Source organism: Dendrobium catenatum, unplaced genomic scaffold (genome assembly GCF_001605985.2).
Source record: "Dendrobium catenatum unplaced genomic scaffold, ASM160598v2 fragScaff_scaffold_390, whole genome shotgun sequence".
In the NCBI taxonomy this organism is placed as follows: Eukaryota; Viridiplantae; Streptophyta; class Magnoliopsida; order Asparagales; family Orchidaceae; genus Dendrobium; species Dendrobium catenatum.
Window position 1 is genome coordinate 2,335,910 of NW_021318852.1, and position 23,970 is coordinate 2,359,879.

A 23,970-nucleotide genomic window follows, 5' to 3' on the forward strand; every position below is an offset into this window, starting at 1 on the left:
GGTAGAGAAATTATGGAGGAGTAGCAGACGCCATATTGCATAGTTGTCGCTAGAAAAATGGATTGGGACGAGATGTTTGAGGTTAGAAATAAATAATTTTAGGGGAGGAGGTTGAATGAATTTCTTTGAAGAAGTAGAGATGCTGGAAGCAGGAGGGAGGGATGAAGCGAATTCTTGGTCCGCCATCGTCGGAGAGGAGCTTCAGTTGAGGCAAAGCTAGAAGCTGCGGGCAAGGATGTGAATCGCTCTGATACCATGTAGATCCTTTGGCCAGCTTGAACGGATGAGGAAGAACAGAGAAAGAGGAGGATAAAGGAAAATGAAATCTCATATATGATCTAAAGCAATACATGGAAGTTAATTATAAATAGCTTTGAGAGAAAGAAAGTAAGAAAATATATAATATGATAACGGATAGACACATCAGCTGGTGACGTGTAAGGCGCTCTAACACTAAGCACCTGTGAAAGCATGGGCGAGTATACATTTAGTTCCTCATAACACTTGGCCGTTGGATAGACGAGTGGTAAAAAAGATAAGTGAATGTAAGAGTTGACTTGACTCTTGAGGAGGAGGATGAGCCACCTGATGGAAGAGGCGAGCGCCTTTGGGAGGTCACATTTATTGAGGTTGGGATGAGTTCTCAGGCGCCTCTTCCTGCCATAGGTAATAAAGTAGATTAGTTTAAATATATGTGAATAATATTATTAGGAAAGATTGTGTTCATGATCACATCCATGGGGCATATAAGGAGAATCACATAAGCTTGCTAGCCACAAGATAATTATCTTTCGGGGGATTTGCTAATCTCCATCCTCCCTTGGGGGTAATCTTGCTGTAAGTGGTCACAAAGCGGCTGATCTTATGGCTGCCTTGTAAAATGTTGTGTTGCATTTATGAACGCAAGCGACTATGCAGATTTGACTTTCCATACATGCTACTTTGTGTATAACAATCTGAGTGTAAGGGTGGTGAGTGAGGATGACCTCCTGAACACCTTCTATGATGCTAATTTATGCTTACCTTGCAACCACTTCTCGATCTCTTGGTTTATTGTTCCATCTGTGCCATGAGCTTGGGGAGGTCGATCTTCAGTTTTTATGGAGTCATCCATGTCTGCACAAGTATTGTCAAATAGGGGTGTCAATATTTGACACGACACGAAAATCTGATCCGAATCCGACCCGGAAATTACGGGATAGACCTGACCCGTTTTCAAAACGGGTCTGATTCGAGTTCCCGGATTCGACCCGTTTGAAAAATAGGTCGGGTTCGGATTGACCTGACAGGTTGCCGGGTCAACTCATTTGCATTAATATATTAAAAAGCTGCATTTGCATTTTATTAATATGAAATCATATAAAAAATTATAATTACCTTATTTTAAGCTACTTGATTTAAATTTAAATTTTATAATATTTCTCTAGTGTAATGTATTGACTTTAATTATATACATTTACTGTGTAAAAAAGAATTTGGTGATTTTAAGAAAGGTCTATATATTAGATGACAATAATATTTGGTTTGATATTGACATAACATTCATTGATGACAATAGCATTGGATGCATAGTTTTAAAAGATTTCAAACTTTCTTCATAATCTGGTGGACCAGCCTAAAAAAATATATAGGGTGACTGCTTCATTTATGTTTCATTTGTGTGCAGAATTGGAACTTTTATTTGGTCCGGTGAAGGTACGTAGAGCTACGTTCGGCCGGCACTAAGATCGCACGCATAAAACGAGAAATACCAAGTAAATACCGAGCAATACCAACAATAACGAGAAAATATCATTATGTGAAGACCAATACCGAGTTATACCGAGCAATTCCGAGTAGTACCAAAAAATACCTAATTTTTTCTAGAAAAAACTCGGTATTTTTTGGTACTACTCGGTATTGCTCGATATTGCTCGGTATAACTCGGTATTGATCTTCATAGACCGGTATTCCTCGTTATTACCTAACAATACCGACCAAATACCGAGCAAAAACCGAGTAACAATCCTATGACCGAACCTAGAGTGATTTTATCAAGTTCTCCCTTGGCCGATTTTTTCCTTTTCTGGTCCAAATTTCGTTCACGGTAGAATATCATATTATTTCTTTTATTTCTATTTCATTTTCAAATTTTTGTTTCGTATAAATGATTTTTTTTTCTGCATCAAAAGTAATAAATATTTGATTAAATTGAAATTTAAGACTTGTGAATTATGAAATGTTTTTTTGTGCTTCACATAGTGAACTCAAGATCTTAAAACATCCAACATTATAAAGTCCAACTAAGATTTCATTTGGGACGGCTTTTTTATTGCTTTTTAAAACAGCTTTTTAATAGAAAAATCAAAATTTTTGTACTAAAAAGATGCTTTAAGAAACAATGAAAAGGCTATCCCAAAAAAAGCTTGAGACTTCATTTTGGACGGCATTCTTATTAGTTCTTAAAGCAATTTTTTGATATAAATATTACTAAAAATCTGCTTTAAAAAGCAGTAACAAAGTCATCTCAAATGAAGCCTAACACCTACCACAAGCTAGGTTCAAATTGAGTCGTACTAGTGCCATGACGATTTGCATTTTAAATAGATCTAAACAAAGTTTTAAGGTAGCAGACTTGTACGCCCTTCACAAAACCAAGATAATACATAGATTCCTTATTTCACTAGATTGAGGTTTCGTTTGGGACAGCTTTCTTAATACTTCTAAAAGCAGCATTTTAGAACAAAATTTTCAAGTTCAAGAGACTTTTATACTAAAAAACTGTTTTATAAAGCAATAAAAAAGTTGTCCCAAACAAAACTTGAGTTAAAAACCCAAGCTAATCATTCAAGGCCCCTACAAAAAACTCCATGAGCAACTCAGCACCACGAAAAGGGAAAGGTGAAAGATGGAACATCTCATTTTCCACAAGTAAAAGAATTCATATAATAAATAAGTAAAAACTCAAACAGAGCCACAGAAGCATTCCCTACAATAGAAAACAGTTCCCCATGCAGCATTTCCTCATGAAGCATTAGAAAGCAGATTTAGGTTTCGTTTGGGACGATTTTTTACTGCTTCTTAAAGCAGCTTTTTTAGTAAAAAATTATAATTTTTTACTAAAAAAGTACTTTAAGAATCAATAAGAAAATCGTCCCAAAGAAAATTTTGTATCAACAAAGCCCTCAAAAAGTGCACCTCTACAAAAGAATAAGCATAAAATAAGGATAAAGGACCTCTCTCCTCATTGAGGTAAATCTTCTGGAATGTCGACGCCAAAGTTACGTTGAGCCAAGCGATAGTACAAAATTCCCATAGTTGCCATGCATGCCCTGTAGATCAACATGTAATCAGCATAAATTTTCTTTCACATATTAACCATTTCTTCTAAATGCTCGCCATTAGAGGCCAAAAATAAGGATGCCGGGAATATCGTCTAGCAGGAAAGCTTATAGAAGAAAAAGAGGAAAATATAACAGCTCATGGGAGCTAAAGTTACAGTAAAGCATCATACTTGCAACCGATTGGTGGGAACATTCAAGCTTCATTTGAGACGGCTTTATTACTGCTTCTTAAAGGAATTTTTTAGTACCAAAAAAAAAAATTATACTAGAAAATTATTTTAAAAAGCAGTAAGAAAGTCGTCCCAAATGAAGCCTCAGTATGGCAATGTAAATAAGGCTAATTCTAAGGACATATCAGCATACCATCTTGACAATAAATCCCACAAACCATACGATAAAATTATGAGGGGTGATAATGGAACATAAGCTTATTAAAAACATATATGTATTTAAATTTCAAACCAGGAAGATTAACTATAAAAGTGATTTGGGCTAAGGTAACTAAAATAAAAGTAAAGAGAGCAATGAAATGATCTTCATAAAATTTTTGTTGATCTTGAGAAGATAAATGTGACAAAAGAATTGATTAACTGCACATCCAAAAAAAATGTTTAAGGTACATTGAAACTATTAAAGATAAGCATGAAGAAGCATTAACCAGAATCAAAAGTAGTTGTGGGGGAACCAATAATTCCCAATCATCATAAGATAACAAGGATCTTTTTATTTAGTCTTTCTATTGATATAGAGAACAAATGTTTAATGTCAAATGACTTATTACATGTTATTTATTGATGTCAACAAGTTTACAAGTGAATGTGTGGCCTTAACTTAAATGAGTGGAAAGTTAAAGCATTGGATAAATGCTTAAAAGAACATAAGCTTATCATAATGCAACAGAAAACAAGGATATGATATATAATATTATGGGTGCATAAGTAAGGCAATATTGCAAGAAGATTAAGCGATACAAATGTGTAATCAATTGATGTGTCTTGGGTTTACAATAAAAGAATTGAGAAATAGATGACATAATTTCAAGAGTTATAGTTGAGTGGTTAAATTTCACAAGCCTCAAAAATACTATGTGATGTGAGATTATTGTAGTGACTTGAAGATAAATTTTACAAAACACTATGGTCCTGTTTGGGATGGCTTTCTTACTGCTTCTTAAAGCAGCTTTCAAAATATAAAAATTTTGAATACTGCTTTAAGAAAGCCGTCCCAAACGAAGCCTATGTTAATGGATCCAAGAGAGTTTAGTTCAATAATTATTTTTCAAAGGAAACAAAAAACAGTCTAGTAACCAGAGAACCTACATGATTGCCAGCACAAGTAAAATTTTCCTGGGATCCGTTCTTGAAGGTCTTTGCTGACGCACACGTCCTTCTTGAGCATCATCTGCATTAGATCTCTCTTTGCGGGATGGAGCAGTCACAGGTAGGGTCGGCAGTGCGGTAGACCAGAAGGGAAGTAACATTCTCAGAAATTTGTGACCAAAGGGGCCTGAAATGGAAAGTTTAATCAGTTAGACTTAAGTTCATGAAAGTAAATCAATTTGATATCTTCAGAAAATCCATGTTTCAGTCAAATAAACAGATTCATGCAAAATTATCTACAATAAATGCATTTCAATATTAAAAAATATCATGCTTTGAAACATTTAGAAATAGAAATTGGATACTAAAAATAAAAAATGCACATAATCAATAATAATGGTTAGTCCAAGGAATTCTTACACAATTGAAAGCAGAATTGGGGAAGCCAATTCTTGGATCTTTGAGTAGAGTTCACGTGTTGATGTCATAAAAAAAGGAGGTTATACATAAAAAAGAATAGATTTGTAAAATTTGTTTAATCCTGGAAGGTCTCGTTTAATAAGGTCCAATTAGAAAACCATTTTATGGGGCAAGAATTATCATAAAAGCTCCAAAATATATTTTCAATTTAAAAATATAAAGGTTGAGAATTGTTCAGTGATTTAACTCATATTTTAAACATTAAATGCAATGATAAAGGAATTTAATGTGACTATTGTAAGTTGGCGAAAAAATGGGAAAATATGCAAAATATGGATTACCACAATAATAATCCTCATATGCTTACTCAGCATGAGGATTACGTTTGTGAATTGGAGGTAACACAAGTGCCTAAATTTCTAGAAATTATATATGATCTCTCATTGGAATTCAAGAGCCTGGCATATTATATGATCTCCCATCATCAAGTAAAAAGTCTTGAAATTATATATACATGTGATGATAACTTATAAAAAAGGACTTTTTTCCCTCCCTTTTAATTCTAAATTCGGTTCAGTGTTGGTTAAGTAAGAAAAGGTATGAATATATAGGAATGTATATAATTTCCTTCTAAAAATTGACACTTATACCAATTTATGTAGAAAGAGATGTTTTTTATGCCCATTTGTTGAGATTAGATATGGCCTTTAAGATGATGATTTTCTTAATCCTCCTTTTCCTCTTATTGCCACTCTTCAACTAACCCTTTAGATGTATGAAGATTGAAGAGAACTGTATCTCTTAGTTCCTTGAAATTTTCGAGTTTGAGATAATAAAAAATATTATTTATGTAAGAGCAAAAAAGAAATTTTGAGATGCATGTTTTGCAAAAAGAGAGAACCATTAAGAATAAAAAGGGGTGCAGTAAGTTTATGAGGTCAAACTTGATGGATAGAGAATAAGAAACCCCACTTCAAAACTCATTCATAGTACGATTAAAACAAATACAATCACTTAAATCCATATTTTATGGATTTAAATAAGATTATAATTACAAAATAATGGGCTGTGAAATTTTTGAAATTTTACTCCCCAACTTTGTAAGAGAGTTTAGATGTTCAGGTTCAATTTTTCATAAGACATATGAGGTTGCAAATAAAATAATACCCTGAGATTTTACCCTCATTTTATGAAAAACTTCATGATTTAGTTCCAAATATTTCATAAGCGCGAGTCTCTATAATTAATTACTACTCTAGGTGATGAGAAAGAACTTTTGATTAAGGCTAGTTGGTATAAGATAAAAACTTAGCATATAGTAGTAGCAATTTGATTTTGGATTAAAAATTTATCATCATAATCTCACAAAAAGACAAAAAAAAAAAAAAAACTCCTACCTCCTAAAATACTTTTCCAACTTCCACACTCCAAGATGGAGACAGTACAGTGTAGAGAAAAAAAGTAGCCGAGGACCTCTCCTATGGTGCTCTCCATCTCTCGATTAGACATAGAGCAGCTCTCTCCCTCTCATTTCTCCTTCACACATAGGAAGCTGCCCCCCACCCATTCAATTGCTCCTGCTTCACTGTGCTGACTTCCTTACCAACCTATTTCCCTCATGCTCTCACACGCCAAGGAGGCCAAAGCCCCCGACTCTGTTCACACTCACACGAGCAGCTCCTCTTGATCGAGCAACCTCTTATCGCCATTCCAACTACTTCGACAAAAAGAAAGGAGAGTTGGTTGCTTTTCTTCCATCCAAACATAGAGAAAGAGGTATTTTCTTTTTGTTTTGTCTTCTTTCATTCAACTAAGTGAATGAACAAAAGCTTGTGAAGAGGAAAAAAATCTGTAAAAAAAATGTATACATTTCTATATGTATATTTTACTTTTATTTGTTCTCAGTTGGCTGTAACAAGGAAGAATGCCAAAGACATTGGCCGTAGGTAGTTGATTTATCTCTTAAACTATCCAGCAATGAATTTTCTATTGTTACAACCAAGTGGCTGTACTTTGCATTGCTTTATTTTTAAATAGACGTGTTTTAGTCCCTTATTCTAATTCCTTAAAATCAAAATGAATAAAGCAAAAAATAGGAGATATGTTCAGGTTAAATCGATCTAGTTAGTATGAATGAAATTTCTATGATTTACTTTTCTATTTCCTTAAAATCGAAATGAATAAAGCAAAAAGAGGAGATTGTTCAGCTTAAATCGATCTTGTTAGTATGAATGAAATTTCTATGGTTTACTTTGGTTTATATGATATCGATTCAGGAATGCATATATATAAAAAAAAAACTGAAATGAAAAGTTTCTTGGAGCATGAACAAGTCCTATGGCTTGGTTTGTAACTTTGTATCAATTGAGACCGAATCTTCGCATGTAAAAATCTGTTTAAAAAAAAAAACTGAACTGGTTTATAGTATTGTTTCATGTGGTATGCAATTCAAAACTCCATGTATAAATTTTGAAGAAACATATCGTCTTTACACTCTCAGTTTGCTTAGGTGTTACATAATAGCTTCCTTTTGTGTTTAATTAAGAAACTCAAGAGCGAATCACTAGACCCCTACTATGTTAATATTGTTTATTGTCATAAAGCTACAACAACCACTCATTACTTTCCTTTGATGTAATTTTAAAAGAGCAATGATTATATGCTCTCGTTTTGTTATAAAAAAAAGAAAAAAGAAATAAAGAAAACATACAAATGGCTGATGAATAAAAGTTTCTAATACCTCACTAATTTGATTGATTTGGGTTTAAAGAGATATATAAAATTATACAGGAATGTTATCCACCTTTCATATATAAGAAAATGGTAAATCCCCAAATATTAAATGTGGTAACCATATGAACTAGGTATGTTGGATTAATTTGGTTATATTTATATATTAAATAAAAGGTAAGGTGAACCACAATCATACTTGAATCTTTGCACATATGCCCGTGTTTTTTTTTTTTTTTTTCATGTGTTGATCCAATCACCTCTTGAATGGTGGCAAGCGTAGATCATTCATGCATTTATATTATTGTGCATTTCATCACCAGTTTGGATAGGTTCTTATGAAGATGCATGCTCAAATATTTTATTGACTAGCTCGAATTTCAATGCAAGTTTATTTTCCAATCATTATATTAAACGGTGTTTAGTTATAGAGTTTTGTAAAGGTATTTATGCTCTAATATTTGAGTGAATAATAGTTTAAATGTAAATTAAATGTGTATGATTCGGAAAGTGATCAATAGATTCATTCCCATTAACTGCTTAATTTCTCATATACTTTTATTAGCCTTTCATTCTAATGGCCCTATCTAATTGCAAGGCTTTGTCAAAATTTTATTAACTCAAATGTATATTGATGAAATCAATTGCATGGGATCTTATTCAATAAAAAAAGGATGTCATTAAAAATATATTTAAATGCAAAAATCCCTTTTAAAATGGAACGATCCTTCAATATGAATTAGACTGATGTATAAATTAGACTGATGTATAAAATGGGATGGTCATTTCATATTTTAATAGTTATATGTTGAACATGTTGCCCATTACCACATATGCAGATATGGCACTTACATAAATTTAAAGTAAGAGACTATATAAATATGTTTGATATTAACGAATTATATCAAAATTGGAAAGTTATTATGCATATTTGTATCCCAATAGCATGTATATATTCAATATTCAAAGAGTCGTGATTAGATTGGATAATTTCATATATTCTTCTGTGCTTTGACATTAAATACAGATGCAACTTCATTGAACTATGATTGTATCTCTTTTTTTTCTTTATATTCCTTTCATTGAATTCTTGTAATAAAGGGAAGAGTTATTATTTATTTGTTTAGTTATTTGAAAGTCTTACAATCATCAAATACTTATTATGAATTGTAAAGTGTTGAGATGATTTTAAGATGTTGTAAATAACATCTAGATTGTATTAATCATCTTTATGTCATCATCATGCTTATATATACATGTTAACTTGTACATTTGAATATACAGATTTCTGACACCTACTTCTCTCTTTGTACTATTTGCAAGGGAATGTGGAGATACTTAGACAACTTTCTCCTCCCTCCATCTCACCTTTGCAAGGCGAGAGCAAATCGATCGCACTGTTGACTTGCTCCGGTGAGGTAATTATATGAAACTTAGAGCCCCCTAGGTCTTCAAATCCTTGCATGTGACTAGGAGCCCCCCAACTAAACATTAGGTCATTGTAGAAATCTTGCATTTAATTTTTCAAAGCCGCTAACCCCCTAGTGAAATTAGTTAGCGCCAAAAACTAAGAATGTGTAGTTTTGATTAATTACCCAAACCAGTAATTAGCTTGCTTGAACTAAATCCCTAAGTGTATCATTGCATTTATCTTGGGTGATTAATTATGGAACCTAGAAAGGCTTTGATGAAGCCAATTTTAGTGAGTTCGAAATACATGTTCCCATGAGCTTGTGTTACAAATCCCACTGCAATTGCTCTTAAACACTTCCACACTCAGCCAACTTGTAATCAAGCAAAGAGTTCCAAATTAAAAACAAAGATGCATTAACATCATAAATTTAAGCAATATATCGACTTACCCCTTCGGCTATACTTTCTATGTGTCCCATCTTCATCATCTGCAAAATAAGAGACTTCAGAGCTTTGCCGTTCAACATGGTAGCTTCCCTTTCGTGTAGTAGCACCAGGCTGTATAATGTTCAAATATAAGAAATACATAAGGGAATAAGGGGGTTAGTCTATTCGCAGACAGCCTGAAAAGAAACATATAAACATATAGAACAAATGGTACTAAAAATCTATAACTTACAGTTGTAGCATTCTTGCTTTTCATAAAATTGGGATCTTGATCGGACATGAAATGATTTCCTACAGAGCTAGGGCCTTCTATTTCCACAATATCTTCTTCAGAATTCTTGAGAGATGCTATTCCACCCAAAGAAGAAGCCATACTTTTATCTTTAATAGAGTCAAATGAATTGGCATTGATCTTCTCTCCATCATCAGCAGAGGATATGTGAACAAGAGGATCTGAAGCAAAAGCAGGAGGAGTAGCTCGGGGCTCCACAGGAGGTAATGACACCAGGTAATTTCCAAATATATTTTTCTCCAAGCCACTCTGAAATAAATGAAACTTAACTTCATCATGAACTAGAATGGTGAAATTTTGAACTACTACCATGGACCGGTGGCAACTTCAGTCAGAAGTAAGAGACTGAGAAACAAGATAGGCATAAACAGAATAAAATATAAACCTAAGTATACCAAAACAAGGAGCAATACATCTGCTAATTAAGGCTTCGTTTGGGACGACTTTCTTACTGCTTTTTAAAACAATTTTTTAGTACAGAAGTTAAAATTTTTGTACTCAAAAGTTATTTTAAGAAGCATTAAGAAAGCCATCCCAAACGAAACCTAAATGTTACTTCGACTCATTTAATAAGGAACTCCTCCAAAGCTCATCTTTGGTAATTCTTCTCAAAAGAAGCTGGTTTCTCATAACAAGTTATATACTTAGGACAAAAGAATAAAAAAGGCACACATTAACAAATAATTACTTGATCAGAGAAAATATAGTTTTTAAAGGCCATGGTAGAGGAATTGGGTAACTTTCAATGGTAAGGTTTGAAAACATGTTATGATTTTCAGTAGATATATATATATATATATATATACATGCCCATTTTTTGTGGCTCATACGCTGATTATCTACAAGTTCATCTGTAACCAGCCTTTAACTAAGGATATTACCATAATGAGAGTGCATGAAGCAGGTGGTTATGTAAAGGTGATCTTACATAAAATTTGCAACAACAACCAGTAGGAGAAATTACACAGAACGATGGTATAGTTAAATCATTCAACGAGCTACAATCAAGCTCACCTGAATATAGCGAAGATTTTTTACAATTAGATGGGGAAATACCGAAATAGTAGTCCTGATCATTAAGAAGATTTGTTAGAATCAAGCTGACCTGAATAATTGCTTCTTTCAGTTTCGTGTGCAAGTAAGATCCAGTATCTTTAATATTTTTAGGTGGCCATATCTGCACACATTATAAAGTATTCAGTAACAAAAATATTAAAGAATAATATGATTTTAGCCAGCTTCACTGTATCACAATTGTCACAATTTGGTTGGCATTTTCCAATGAAAAAGTAGTTCAATAAAAAAAATCATGAATTCAACATTCAAGATATAGTTAACTGCCTACTTCATACTTAAGGAAATGATTTTGTTTCATTCAACTTTGCCAATACACTCTAAGCATCACCTGGTGAACCTCTTTTCATAGGTGAACCTCACAAATAGTAGCTCTAATAAAACTAAATGCCAACAATTCAAATAAATCCAATATAATATGATATAATCAAGCTTAATGAAAAGTTATTATATGGTAAGTTATAAGCAACTTTCAAGTACTTCAAATAAAGCAGAAAATATCAACATGTAGTCTAAATCTCTTGCAGCTCAGAATATGTGCTCCAATTTTTTCCTTTTTTTCTAGACCAATAAACCTGGGAGACGAAAGAACAATTTGTATCTGAAAGTTAGCATGAAACTACAACTTCTGTACGCATTGACATAATATAGGTTCGCACATTCAAAGGAAGCGCCATCAAAGTACACAAACAAGAGTTCCCATACATAAATAAGAACTTCAATTAATATCAAGTTAGCTCGCTGCTTGGATTGGAGCTTGAGCTGATTCTGGGTTCAGAATAGAGAATAAAGCATCCCAGAACAGGTCTGCGTTGCCTTCCATAACAAATCAACCTGCCTGAACTATATTGCCAAAACAAAGGACTTCTAGCCAAATTATCAAATTGTCCATGTGTATGGGCTGGAGTCAACCAGAGTTGAATACCAATAAAAACCTTTTATACCTTACCTCTTCCAGTAAAGCAATGCAGTAGCTATCATAACAAAAAAAAAAATTCCTCATACTAACAAACAGATGAGATTAATTAGGTTGGTTATTTAAATTGATCTTAGACAAGGGCAACTTACCATTGCTTTCAAATAAAATTTCACATGCACATGCATGCAAGAGGATTGAGGACATATCAAAGAAGAATATATCTTCCTTTATGCTAATAAAGTGTAAGATTCAATGATACCAAACCATGGTCAGAAATTTTGAAAAACAAAATAAAAAAGGGGGCAAGTGGGAGAAAAAGATGATGAGGCTTACAGGGGATGAACACGAAGGGCAAACATATCCTGCTGGTGCAGTTTGGTATGGAAAGCTTTGAATATGTAACACCAAACAATTGGTGTGCATAACATCTGCAATGGCAAAAACAAAACAAGGTAAAATAATAGTGAGGCAAAAGTGCTTCTGCAAAATTAAGTTTTCATGCAAGAAATAAACTTCGCAAATGACAAAGAAACAATCACAAATGACTTATTTCATACGCAAGCAACCCAATCGAATAGTTTCACTTCCAGCTTCAATCTCAGCTTGGCACCGCGGACAAGTAGGAGGCCAATCATAGTCTCCATTAACTACCCAATCGGAGTATTTTTGGACCTACAAAATCAATAAGGTCCATCAATTTTCTATTGAAAGACCTGACATGCATAGAATTATAATATAGAAAGTAATAATAAAATTACAAACGTGATAAATACATTTATGATATTATAACAGAAAAAAATGATGCATATTTGGAAGGCATCTGTGTGCTGATTTAGTTCCACATAAAGGTAAAATTTTCCATACAAGGAAAATAAGAAGTTGAATTAGTCCATAATTTATAATGAAATATCTAGTTATATATGGGCTTCTCAACTTCTGTTAAATATCTACTCTAATTATTAATTTTTTTTAATTATAAATTATGGGAGAATATGCGGTTATAAATAAGAGACTCTGAAGAAAGTAAAACATTCTATTGCATATTACTTTGATTTGATATTGATTTTACTTTGCTTAAGTGTTGCATAAATCTAACTCTTTATAACCAGTATTCTTAACTGGACCAAACTAGTTGATCCGACCAGTTCATTAGTGAATCGATCTCCAAACAAGTTCGGTCCACATCTCAATCACTCATAACCATATTGAATTCGATAGAATAGCAGATTGAAATAGGTAGAATAGGCGATTGAACTGATTAACCCTTCGTGATTTCAATAAACCACCCAGTTCATAACTTATCATTTTCTTGTCATTTATTTTTAACCAGGAGGCTAAATATAAATAATTTAGAATAAATAAAACTATTTAAATTATAAACCTCAAGTCCTAACCTCATAACTCCTCAAATATTTATTTAAGTTACAAACCTATAAGCACAATGATTTGAATTACTCCACAAATAATTATAATAACCATATTTCTCAAAAAGAAAACATGCTTTTCATTTCAAATTATTATTATTTTTTTAATAATCTCTTCGGCAGCCTTCCGATGACCCGGTTAGGAAAGTAGAGGTATTAGATTTGACTTATATTAAAAAAAGGTAGAGGCAGACCAACAAAGATTTGGTTAGAAAATATTAGGAATGATCTTTCTTTATTAGATTTAAATGAGAATTTGACTTTTAATATGTCACAATGGAGAAAAAGGATTCATGTAGCCGACCCCACGTAGTGGGATAAAGGCTTGATGTTGTTGTTGTTGTATTAATAAGAGTTAGCATAAGGCTAGTGATGTTGAATACTTTACAAGGAAGGGAAAAATCCAGAAGGACAATGTACATGATACTTGTTAAGTTTTCTATTAGATACATTGGTGATTTGAGTTGATGTCTTTTTCAAATTTTTATTTTTATTACATATTTGTATTATAGTTTAAGTAATATTTAAATAAGTTTAATATTTATTACATAATCTGATTTAAACCTCAATTTAACATTTCAACCTTGAATCTTTCATTCTTTTGGTTCAATGTCCTATCTAAATGTTAGTTTTTATAACTAATATATTTAAATAAGTTATTATACAGTGTTTGTAACTTATCCCATTTTGATTAAGTTCAAAATATGATACAAAATTCCCTCCAAAAGGTAAAAACGTGGATAACCATTTTTTGATTAATAAAAGCATTTTTAGTTAAAAAACTATCCATTCTTATCAATAAGAACTTCTATGATGAATAGAAGTAGTATATATGTGTAATCAATCTCATTCACGAAATAAACAATCAATTTGATATTTGAGAAGGTTTAGAAGCACTCAAAATCTGTGCTAATCGACATATGTCAATGGCGAGAGGTATGTTAATTCCTATATTAAGATTCGATCTTCCTTTGGGATTTGATTTTGCAAATATGTATAGAATCCAAAATGATCTCTTTCATCTGATTCTAGAGTTTAAATTATGTCTATAATAAAATTTTATATTCCACACTTCAACAAATGATTGATCACATACAAATTCTTGGATTTGAAAAACATATGATTTTGTGATTTAAAAATATATTTAAGATATTGAATATCATTATTTATTTCTTATATTTGATATCAGAGCCAGTCATTGATGTTATTTAGTTGCACTTAAAAAGAGGGGGCAAAATATAAATGAAGCATTGGATCCAGAAGTTTGATTCAATTTATGTCAATTAAATAATTTATTTCATACAAATGGAAGTTCTAATTCAATAGATGGAATTATGAAACTGAGGCTGATTATCACATCATTTCTACAAATAAAGACAGCCTCTTTGTATCTGTATTTGCATACAATTACCTATATTGTGGGGAAATGTTTTTAGGATCATTTCCAAGGCCATTATAATCATTCTACATGTAAGAAATAAAAGGTATTATTATGAATCTTATATATATTTTTAAATCACAAAATCATATATTTACCAAATCCAAATTTTCACATGCGATCAATCATTTATTAGAGTGCGAAATTTAAAATTTTGATTATATCCATAATTTCAGATTCAGAATCAGATGAATGAAATTATTTTAGATTCTATACATCTTTCCAAAATCAAATCGAAAAGAAAGATTGAATCTTAAATGCAGAATATAACATAACTCCAACCTAGACCAGCCAAGGATATTTGTTGATTACTACAAATGTTGAGCACTTCTAACCTTTTCAAAGATCAAATTGATGTTGTATTTTCTGAATAAGGTTGAAAGTTTAGAGACCCAAAAAGCCATCTTAACACATATGTAAAACTTCTATTTTTCATAGAAGTTCTTAAGAACAGAATGGATAGTTTTAGTAAAAAAAAAAAAAAGTTATCTGCATTTTTGACTTTTGGAGAAAAATTTAGATTATATTTTGACCTTATTCAACATGCAATAAGATATAAAAATTTCATTATAACTTATTTCAAATATAATTTGTTATTAAAACTGACATCTCCCAGTTGATCCAAATATTTCATCATTACTATTTTAAGAAACAAAATTCAAGGATCATGATGATAGGTCCTCAAAGAGAGTGTATTATCTCCCATATATCTTAATAAATGTCTCTTATGCATATACCTACATAATAAATAAACTCCATATTTATTTCAAGTCTAACTCTAGTAATGCTTATCATACCAATAACACTTAAACAATACACTATAAGAGGTAGCCTCAAAATAAGATAAAAACTCGACTTTCATAGTAGAAGCAACAGCCAAATTTTTCTTAGCATTCCTCCAAGATACAACTCTACCAGCAAATATAAAGATGTATACAAAATTCTTCGAGAAATTATTTCACCTCATGTAATAAACATTTATCAATCGTTGCAAGTAAAAAATCATCTACATATAAGATTAGAAAAAAAAATTCTCCCACTAACCTTCTGGTATATACATCGATCAATAATATTTCTCACAAATACAAATGAAGAGAACACATCATGAAATTTTAATTACCATTAATGAGAGGCTTGTTTCAATCCATATAGAAACCTCTAGAACTTGCACACTAACTACTCAACATCACTAAATAAGAATCCTTATGAATGTTTCATATAAACCTTCTGCTCTAGATCTTCAAAAAGAAATGCAATTTTCATATCCATTTGTTTTAGTCTAAGTCCAAATATGCAATAAGTGTAATGATAATTTGGAAGGAATCTTTCTTAGATACAGGAGATTCCTAACAATCAATTCCCCCTTGTTGAGTTAATCCTTTGACAATGAGTATTGCTTTATATCTCTCTATTGTCTAATGACTCTCTCTTCACTTTGTAGACCCATTTACAAACAATAACTTTTGCACCATCATGCTACTCAATGGGATCACAGACTCCATTATGTGCCAAGGAATTCATCTCAACTTTCATGGAAGCATACCATAAAATGGATTCTTTATAATTCATTATACGTGAAAATATTTCAGAATCACTTCCATCTCTAATAGCCCGGCTCTTGAAGATACACAATGTACTCATTAGAAATTGTTGATCTTCTTTCCCTAGTATATCTTCTTAATGTTGTAAGAACTTCCTCTTGTGAAGTTGGTTGATCAACTATATATGATAACTCATCAATAACTGAATCTATTGGTTCATTATTAGAAACTTGTGGAATCCTAATTATTAGTTATCTAACACCCATTTGGACTTGGGAGTGTTAGGAATGACAATCAACATATCACTTGAAATAGAAGGTTGAGCATCAGCATATTCCTTTTCAAAAACTACTCTTTAATTGATCACTCCAACTAATCAATTTATTTTCAAGGAACTTCGAATTTTTTATTTCCACTATCATAGTGCTCCTGAATGGATAATAAAATTTGCAACCCTTAGATTTCTCAGCATATCTAATAAATATCCACTAAAAGTCATGGGATCCAGTTATCTTTTCTTATGGATTATAAAGTCTCACTTCACATGGGCATCTCCATACACATAAATGTTGCAAACTCGGTATTCAACCTTTCCATAATTCAAAAAGTGTTTTCAAAAAGTGTTTTGGAAACTACCTTGGTTGGAAGTTGGTTTAGTATATACACCGTTGTCTTGAGAGCTTCAATGTATAATAACTTAGGTAATTTATAGTGGCTAATCATGCTCCTCAGCATAAACATCAATGTTCGATTCCTTCTCTCAGCCACACCTTTCTGATCAAATGAGCTAGATAAATTGTATTGGATAGCAATCCTATTATTTTGAAGAAACTTTGCAAATGGATGAAGCATTTGATCAGCTTCAGTGTATCTCCTAAAAAAAATCACCACCAGATCTCACGATCTTCATTTATTTTTACATTGCCTCTCTACTTCTACCTTAAAGATCAAAAAGGCATCCAATACTTTGTTTTTATTCTAAAGCATGTAGAGATGCATGCATGTTATGAATATTATGTAAATTAGTCAGCAAAAGAAATCTTCATGAAACAAAATCTCGCAAGTTGGTGCATGGAGAATCACATGCTAAAATAGAAGCCACATAATAGAAATGTGGCAACAACATAACATTTCTTATAGAAATGTGACAATAAGAGATATTTTAGGATGCAACAAACAGCCAGCTGAAATAAAATCTACAATCCCAAAATGAATACTCGCTATTGTTGCATCAAACAGGAGTGAAATTTAGGAAGTAAAATGATACTGATTACTGAAAATAATTGAAAGTTTTCATGGTCCACCATATTGGTGCAGTCATTCCAAATATTAGCAAAAATCCTAGAAAGGTGGGGGAGAGAGAAAGGGAGCAAGGGGAGAACAAATATGATAAATAAATCTAAGGAAATGCAAATCTTTTGAAAAAGCTCTTGGACATTCGAAATCAACATCATGTAAGTCATGTGTAGATGAATATTCCTAACAAATTGGTGAAGCAAGGATTAAATCAATATGACATCTAAGATGAAGAAATTGTAGTTGAAGATTTATTGTAGGACAAAAAGTCTACGATACTCTGTGATGGTTGCCAGCAGCTGACACAAACGATTGAGAGTAGGGCAGCCAGTTTATTACTCATTGAAGGTGGCACTCTTTAAACAAGGTGTTTCCCTATCCATTAATCCAAAATACCTAATCCTTAGAACTAAATATCTTCACTAGAATTATACTAAACTCAAATCAAAACCCTTAGGCGTATTTCTAGCCTTATCAACTGCCAAGTCTCACTTCAAACTTCAAATCATGCCCAATGAAGACATAATGGAAGAAAATGAATTAAAAGCTACCATGAAGTTGCTATAGACCATGGAGGGCAAGAGGGCAAAAACGAAAATAAATAATAACCATATCCTCCTGTTAAACAAGCACTCATAATTTTGAAAGTTAATCGTTATTCCAATAAAATCAACAGTTCCCATAGAATGAACACTATATATCAGCATAAAAGAAGCATAACAAAATGAGGAAATTACCACACAGATTTGATGCTCGGGAAAACAAATGCATTCCCCGCATACAGGAACCTTATGCACAAAGCAGTAAATCCGAGTTGCCTGAAATCCCAAGCATCCACACCCATCAGTAATCACTCAAAACCTGCAAACTAGATTCAATCAAATAAAAACATCCTGAAAAAAGCTTCACGATCACTCCAGGTGAAGTAAACCTAGAAAAGACTTCAATTTCACCCAACCGCCAAGGCAAACACCTTCGATCGAAAGGTGAAACTCCACAGACTACAAACCAGAGTCATTCAATATACGATAGATAACACCAATCCCTTATTTCCCGAGAAAAGCATGACAGGGTCGACAATTGCAGAGATCCGCATGAAATCGAATGCGAGGCCCAAATCCCATTCAATGGATCTTAATGATGGAGAATCTAAAGGCGTGTTTTTCAGTGACGAGGTCCTTAGTTTCAAAGGCTACAGGGCAAAGAAGAGTGAGGAATCGAACGATCGAGAGTACCTTGCGGCATTTGCAAACCACCATGGCGCATCAAATCGAAATGAAAAGAGAATGCTTGCGAATGAAATCGACGGGATTGATCAAAAGCTGCGAGAGAGAGGGATCTGAAGACGGCGGAGCAGCGGAGTGATGGGCTTAGCACGGGAAAGACCAGGGAACGAATTTAGTTTTTGAGGTGCACCGAGCTCACGGTAAACAAGACATCTCTGCCGTCCATTTTGGCAAGGAGAAGCTATTTGTTGACCGTTTGTCTCTTATCAAACGGCCATGATTCTCTGTTCTAACACAAGGAAAAATTGTAACTCTTGATTCGAATTCCCACAAAGAAAATGGTAATAAGCCCTTCTATCTTTGTGGTAATGTTTTTTGATAGGAAAATTTAGTTTTATATGTTTACATTAAGGCTTCGTTTCAGACAACTTTTTTATTGATTCTTAAAGCAATTTTTAGTATAAAATTTTTCATATTTGTACTAAAATATTGTTTTAAGAAGCAGCAAAAAAGCTGTCCCAAACGTTGCATAATATGGATGTTCAAATAGAAATTCAAACAAGATACAATTTGAGGTGTTAATTAGGTTTGAAGACATAATAACCTAATTCAAATCGCATTCTAATTTTTGTATAACTTGTTTAAATCCATAAGGTTTGGACCTAATTAGAACTTGTGTTTCGAGCATAGGTTTCACCAGTAGCTTTAAAATAAAAGCTTGAAACACAGTTCAAGCCTGAACCTCTATGTTTGAATGTATACTTCTGAACAAAGGTTTATACTTAGAAGATCAAATCTTATTTTTTTAGATTGGAGTAGAAAGTGGATGCTCTTATTAAGTATATATATATAATCAAGAAAGGATTTTGCTATGCAAGTTAGCAATGACAACAAATCTATTAGTATTACTGAGACTAATGAGAAACTTGTGATGGAAACCTAACTAAATGCTTCATCTATGGTAGTTCTTAATAAATATGTTGCACATAACATTATACTTCAAAGAAGGCCTAGGAAAAAATAAGAAGTATTCAACTAGAAATTTCACAAATCTACCTAGACAAAGGCACAAATCAATAGATCCATATCATTAATTAGTCGTCATTGTCCAATAGACAAAAAGTAATTCATTTTTGTAGCACATAAAAGCATTGATTTTTTTAAAGGGAATAGGTTTAACTCTATCAAAATATATTTGATTATGATATTATTATATTGGATGAAGTATTCAATCACTCTTATAGAGTTGTAATTATTAGAGTTTATAGTGCACAAGTAGCCAAAAATCACATCAAGTGGTCTAGAGATATATTAGGTATGCCATTGGTGATGAGGAAATGTTCCATAGGTTTTAGACAAATGTATAATATAATAACCAATTTTTTTCAAGTAATTAGGGCTCCCAATAATCTGAATAGAACATATTTAGATTTATGAGTATATTTGACATTATTGATGTTCTAAAAAATATATAATGCCTTGATTATGTTAATTTGGATTGAAATAAATTTGTGAATTAAATTTGGGATGAAAAATATTAAGTTTAAGTTATCCCTTGTGGCATATGACTATCATTATTATGTTTTACATGATATTTCATATGCACATAAAATATGATATATATGCATATCTATCATGAAATGTGTATGCAAGAAAGACTAACTATCGTGTTATTACCCTGTGTAAAAAGGTGGTCGTTAAACTGTCTTTTAAATGAATTTGATACATGATATGATGGGAGGTATAAGGGAATACAATATGATTATGATTGGAGTGACAACTCTATACATCATGCCACCCAACTTATTACTATGACTAATATTGATACTGATATAACGAGATAAAACAACTATTGTATAGTATGTGATATTGTATAGGGATGAATATGTATAATATGATTAATAAAAAATCTTGCCTTGCTTAAGATACATATGCATATGATGCAGTGATATTTTACATGATATGATATAATATTATATGCAATGATGATGTACATAAATATACCTTATAATGATACATAATTATTTTAATAGTTCTATCCTACAAATTATTATCATGTATATAATGATTTAATATGATACTTACTACTAGCATACATGATGATACTAGTATGATATGATGCATAGTATTGTTGTACATGATAAACACATAGATTTATAGTACATATTACTACATATGCTAATAATTCTAATATGATACAATACATGGAGTTGATATGCATGATGATATACATATTGATATGCATGGTGATAATTTCCAATACGAATTGATGCATAGTATTAATATACATGAACACGAATGCTTCTGATATGACATGATGCATAATATTGATGTTCATCAACATGAAGATACTTTAAAACTCCTTACTTATAGCATATGATATCTATATACACATGATACATATGATAATATATTATGTATATGATGATCCACATATGATACATATGATGATATACTACAAACATGATGATACACATATATTACATGCAATGACATACAAGTATACATAATGATATGAGAGAAACGTTAGAATATATGAGCATATGATTTCAACATGATTGCATTATCTAGAAACATGCATAAGAGTAAGTATAAAAATATATTAATTTAGAATATGCTTAGCCTTCATGATTACATGCATATTATTTTGTATTAATTGCATTGAATACAAATTTAGGTTCTGTGTAACCTACAGAGCTGTCCACTTACTATATATTATTATATGTTTCAAAGAAAGAGAAGACCTTGGTGGAGTGTGTTAGAAGTTTTTTTGTTATTAATTATATTAATATAACTACTTTTTTAATTATGGGATATTTATGTTAGATGATAATATGGAAAAGACAGTGATTATTATAGAACACATTTTGATGTGAATGAATCTATGATGTGTATATGTTTTGGATGCTGCTATATTTTTTGTATATTGATGATTTCTAGTGGTTCTATTATAAATTAAATGATAATAAAATAAATTATCCGCAATAAAAGATCATGGCAAATGATCTATCCTACACCTAGCCTAATATAACTTTTTAGAGAATATGGGTTGCATAGGGTCTGGTCGTAACCTATAATTCATAAATTATCTAATAAAATGGAGTAAGGTTCATTGGATGGTATGGAAAGTTGCATTGTCTAAAACTTTAATGATAGATATAATTGTGAACCTTATGTTAATTCAAATCAAATATTTGATAAGAAAATAAGCTCATTATACTTTTTTTTTTTGCATTATTAGAAGGGTTTAGGCTGTTTACACATAGAGAAGATATTGATATCACCATATAAATAAAGGAGGGCTAGCATAAATGAAGTATCAAAAGTAAATACCAATCAAAAACCTTTAAAAGATACTCTCTCATCATCTGATTTTGTACATTAAATTCAATAGTCCAAATAATTACAATTTTATAATTTTTTAAGTTGTGGAATATGGATGTATGTTATTCAAAATATTATGTACTTAATTAAGAATCTTTAAAAAATTATAAAAGATCATGTTGGCAAAAATTAATCAACACATTGATGTGAGTTCATTAAGATGAGTTTGGGCTTGCCATTCCCAACTTCAATCATTTAAAATTGAACAATTCAATTCCCTTACTTGGACAACTAGCTTGTTCCTAGAGATATTTGAAGCATTCCTCTTTACATGGATGTCTATAAGACAAGATCAGTCTCATATGTTTTTTCCTATCTTAACATAGATGAAACCCTACAATAGCCAATAGTATAAGATGAATAGGATTTAATCTCAAAATAACTATAGGATCATATTAAACTTAAAAAGACCACGGGAGGAGTTCATTATATCATTCAATTTTAAATTATCTTGAATTCAATTCTCTTCTCTTCATATATTTTTGGCCTTAGCTAGCCATAGGACAAACCTTTTTCTATGCTTATCCCTAAGTAGAGACCTATGTAAATCTAATTAGTGGCGTAAGCACTCATTTTCTTCTCATTGGCCCAATTACGTACTTGTTCAATATAATTAACCTTAAGATTCATGGATTTAACTTTTGATCCCTTATTTGGTTAATAGCCAAACCAACCATAATATCATCTAGACCTTTGGATTTATTAAGTGATTTTTAACAATATTTTCCAAACACTTAGCCATAACTTTTTCATGGGATTCTGCCCACAAAATTATAACTTATTTAACCACAGTTAACCATTGGAGTAAGCTAGAACCTTTTTAATTCCCAATTGGCCCAACATGACTAAATTAGGTCAATTGAGCCTAGATCCTACATTAGAACAAATTGATTTTGGTAAACCCTTTTGAATTGCTCCAAATAATTCATTAGTAGGCTATTTGAGTTAAATAAACTCCTAGTAAGATTTGATGGGACCATTTGACAAAGAACCCAAACATACCTACTGACCTTATAAGACCAAATTTACTAGTTTCACAAAAGTGATTTCCCTTTATGCCTTAGAAAATATTTAATAAGTTAACCATAAATGAATCATCCCTACTTCACCTTTTAATAGGCTAGTTGATTCATTTAGCCAAAGTTGACTCATTCCGTTAAAATCATATATTCCAATTTAAAAATTTCAACCAAATTGAATCAAATTAACTTTTCGAAACTATTTTAATTACTAGATCTTTTGGAGTACTATTGGTTGTTGATTTAACTTAGTTAGCCAGAAGACTAATTTTACCAAAATGAACCTGTATGACCAAATTGGTTATTTTGAACAAATTGATTTAAATTAACTATACCAATTGAATTGAGTGAACACCTCATAGATGAGTTAAGCTCAATTTACCATTTAATTAGGTTCATTAACCCAACTTAGCCCAATTAACCCTTTAGGATTCTCTTACCCTTTTTTTACCTAATTGACCCCATTTGAATAAATTAATGTAACAATCACCTTTAATGAAATTTCCCTTGAGCCTAATTGACCATTGGTTCCACCTAATTGGCCTAATGGGGCTATTCCCTCTAACGTGACCATTAACACCTAAGAATTTCAGCCTAATTTAGACCCCTTGAACACTTTAACCAAATTAGCTTAATAGGTTCAAATCAAATACTCCTTGGGGGTGCACCTAAGTAGTTCATACAAGATTTGACTCTTAAGGCTCC

At 31.8% G+C, this 23,970-nt stretch overlaps 1 protein-coding gene across 1 annotated transcript; it reads right to left on the reverse strand.

The window, feature by feature from the left end:
* Nucleotides 1–2,879: 2,879 nt before the first annotated feature.
* On the reverse strand, nt 2,880–19,062 carry LOC110104958 (zinc finger protein-like 1 homolog). Its single transcript, XM_020834275.2, has 9 exons — nt 18,872–19,062; nt 18,374–18,454; nt 12,495–12,609; nt 12,271–12,365; nt 11,050–11,121; nt 9,885–10,193; nt 9,655–9,763; nt 4,643–4,829; nt 2,880–3,311 (listed from the first exon to the last, which is right to left on the reverse strand). Exons 1-9 carry the CDS (start codon nt 18,893–18,895, stop codon nt 3,224–3,226), a joined length of 1,080 nt encoding a protein of 359 aa, XP_020689934.1. The 5' UTR covers nt 18,896–19,062; the 3' UTR covers nt 2,880–3,223.
* Between the last annotated feature and the right edge of the window lie 4,908 nt (nt 19,063–23,970).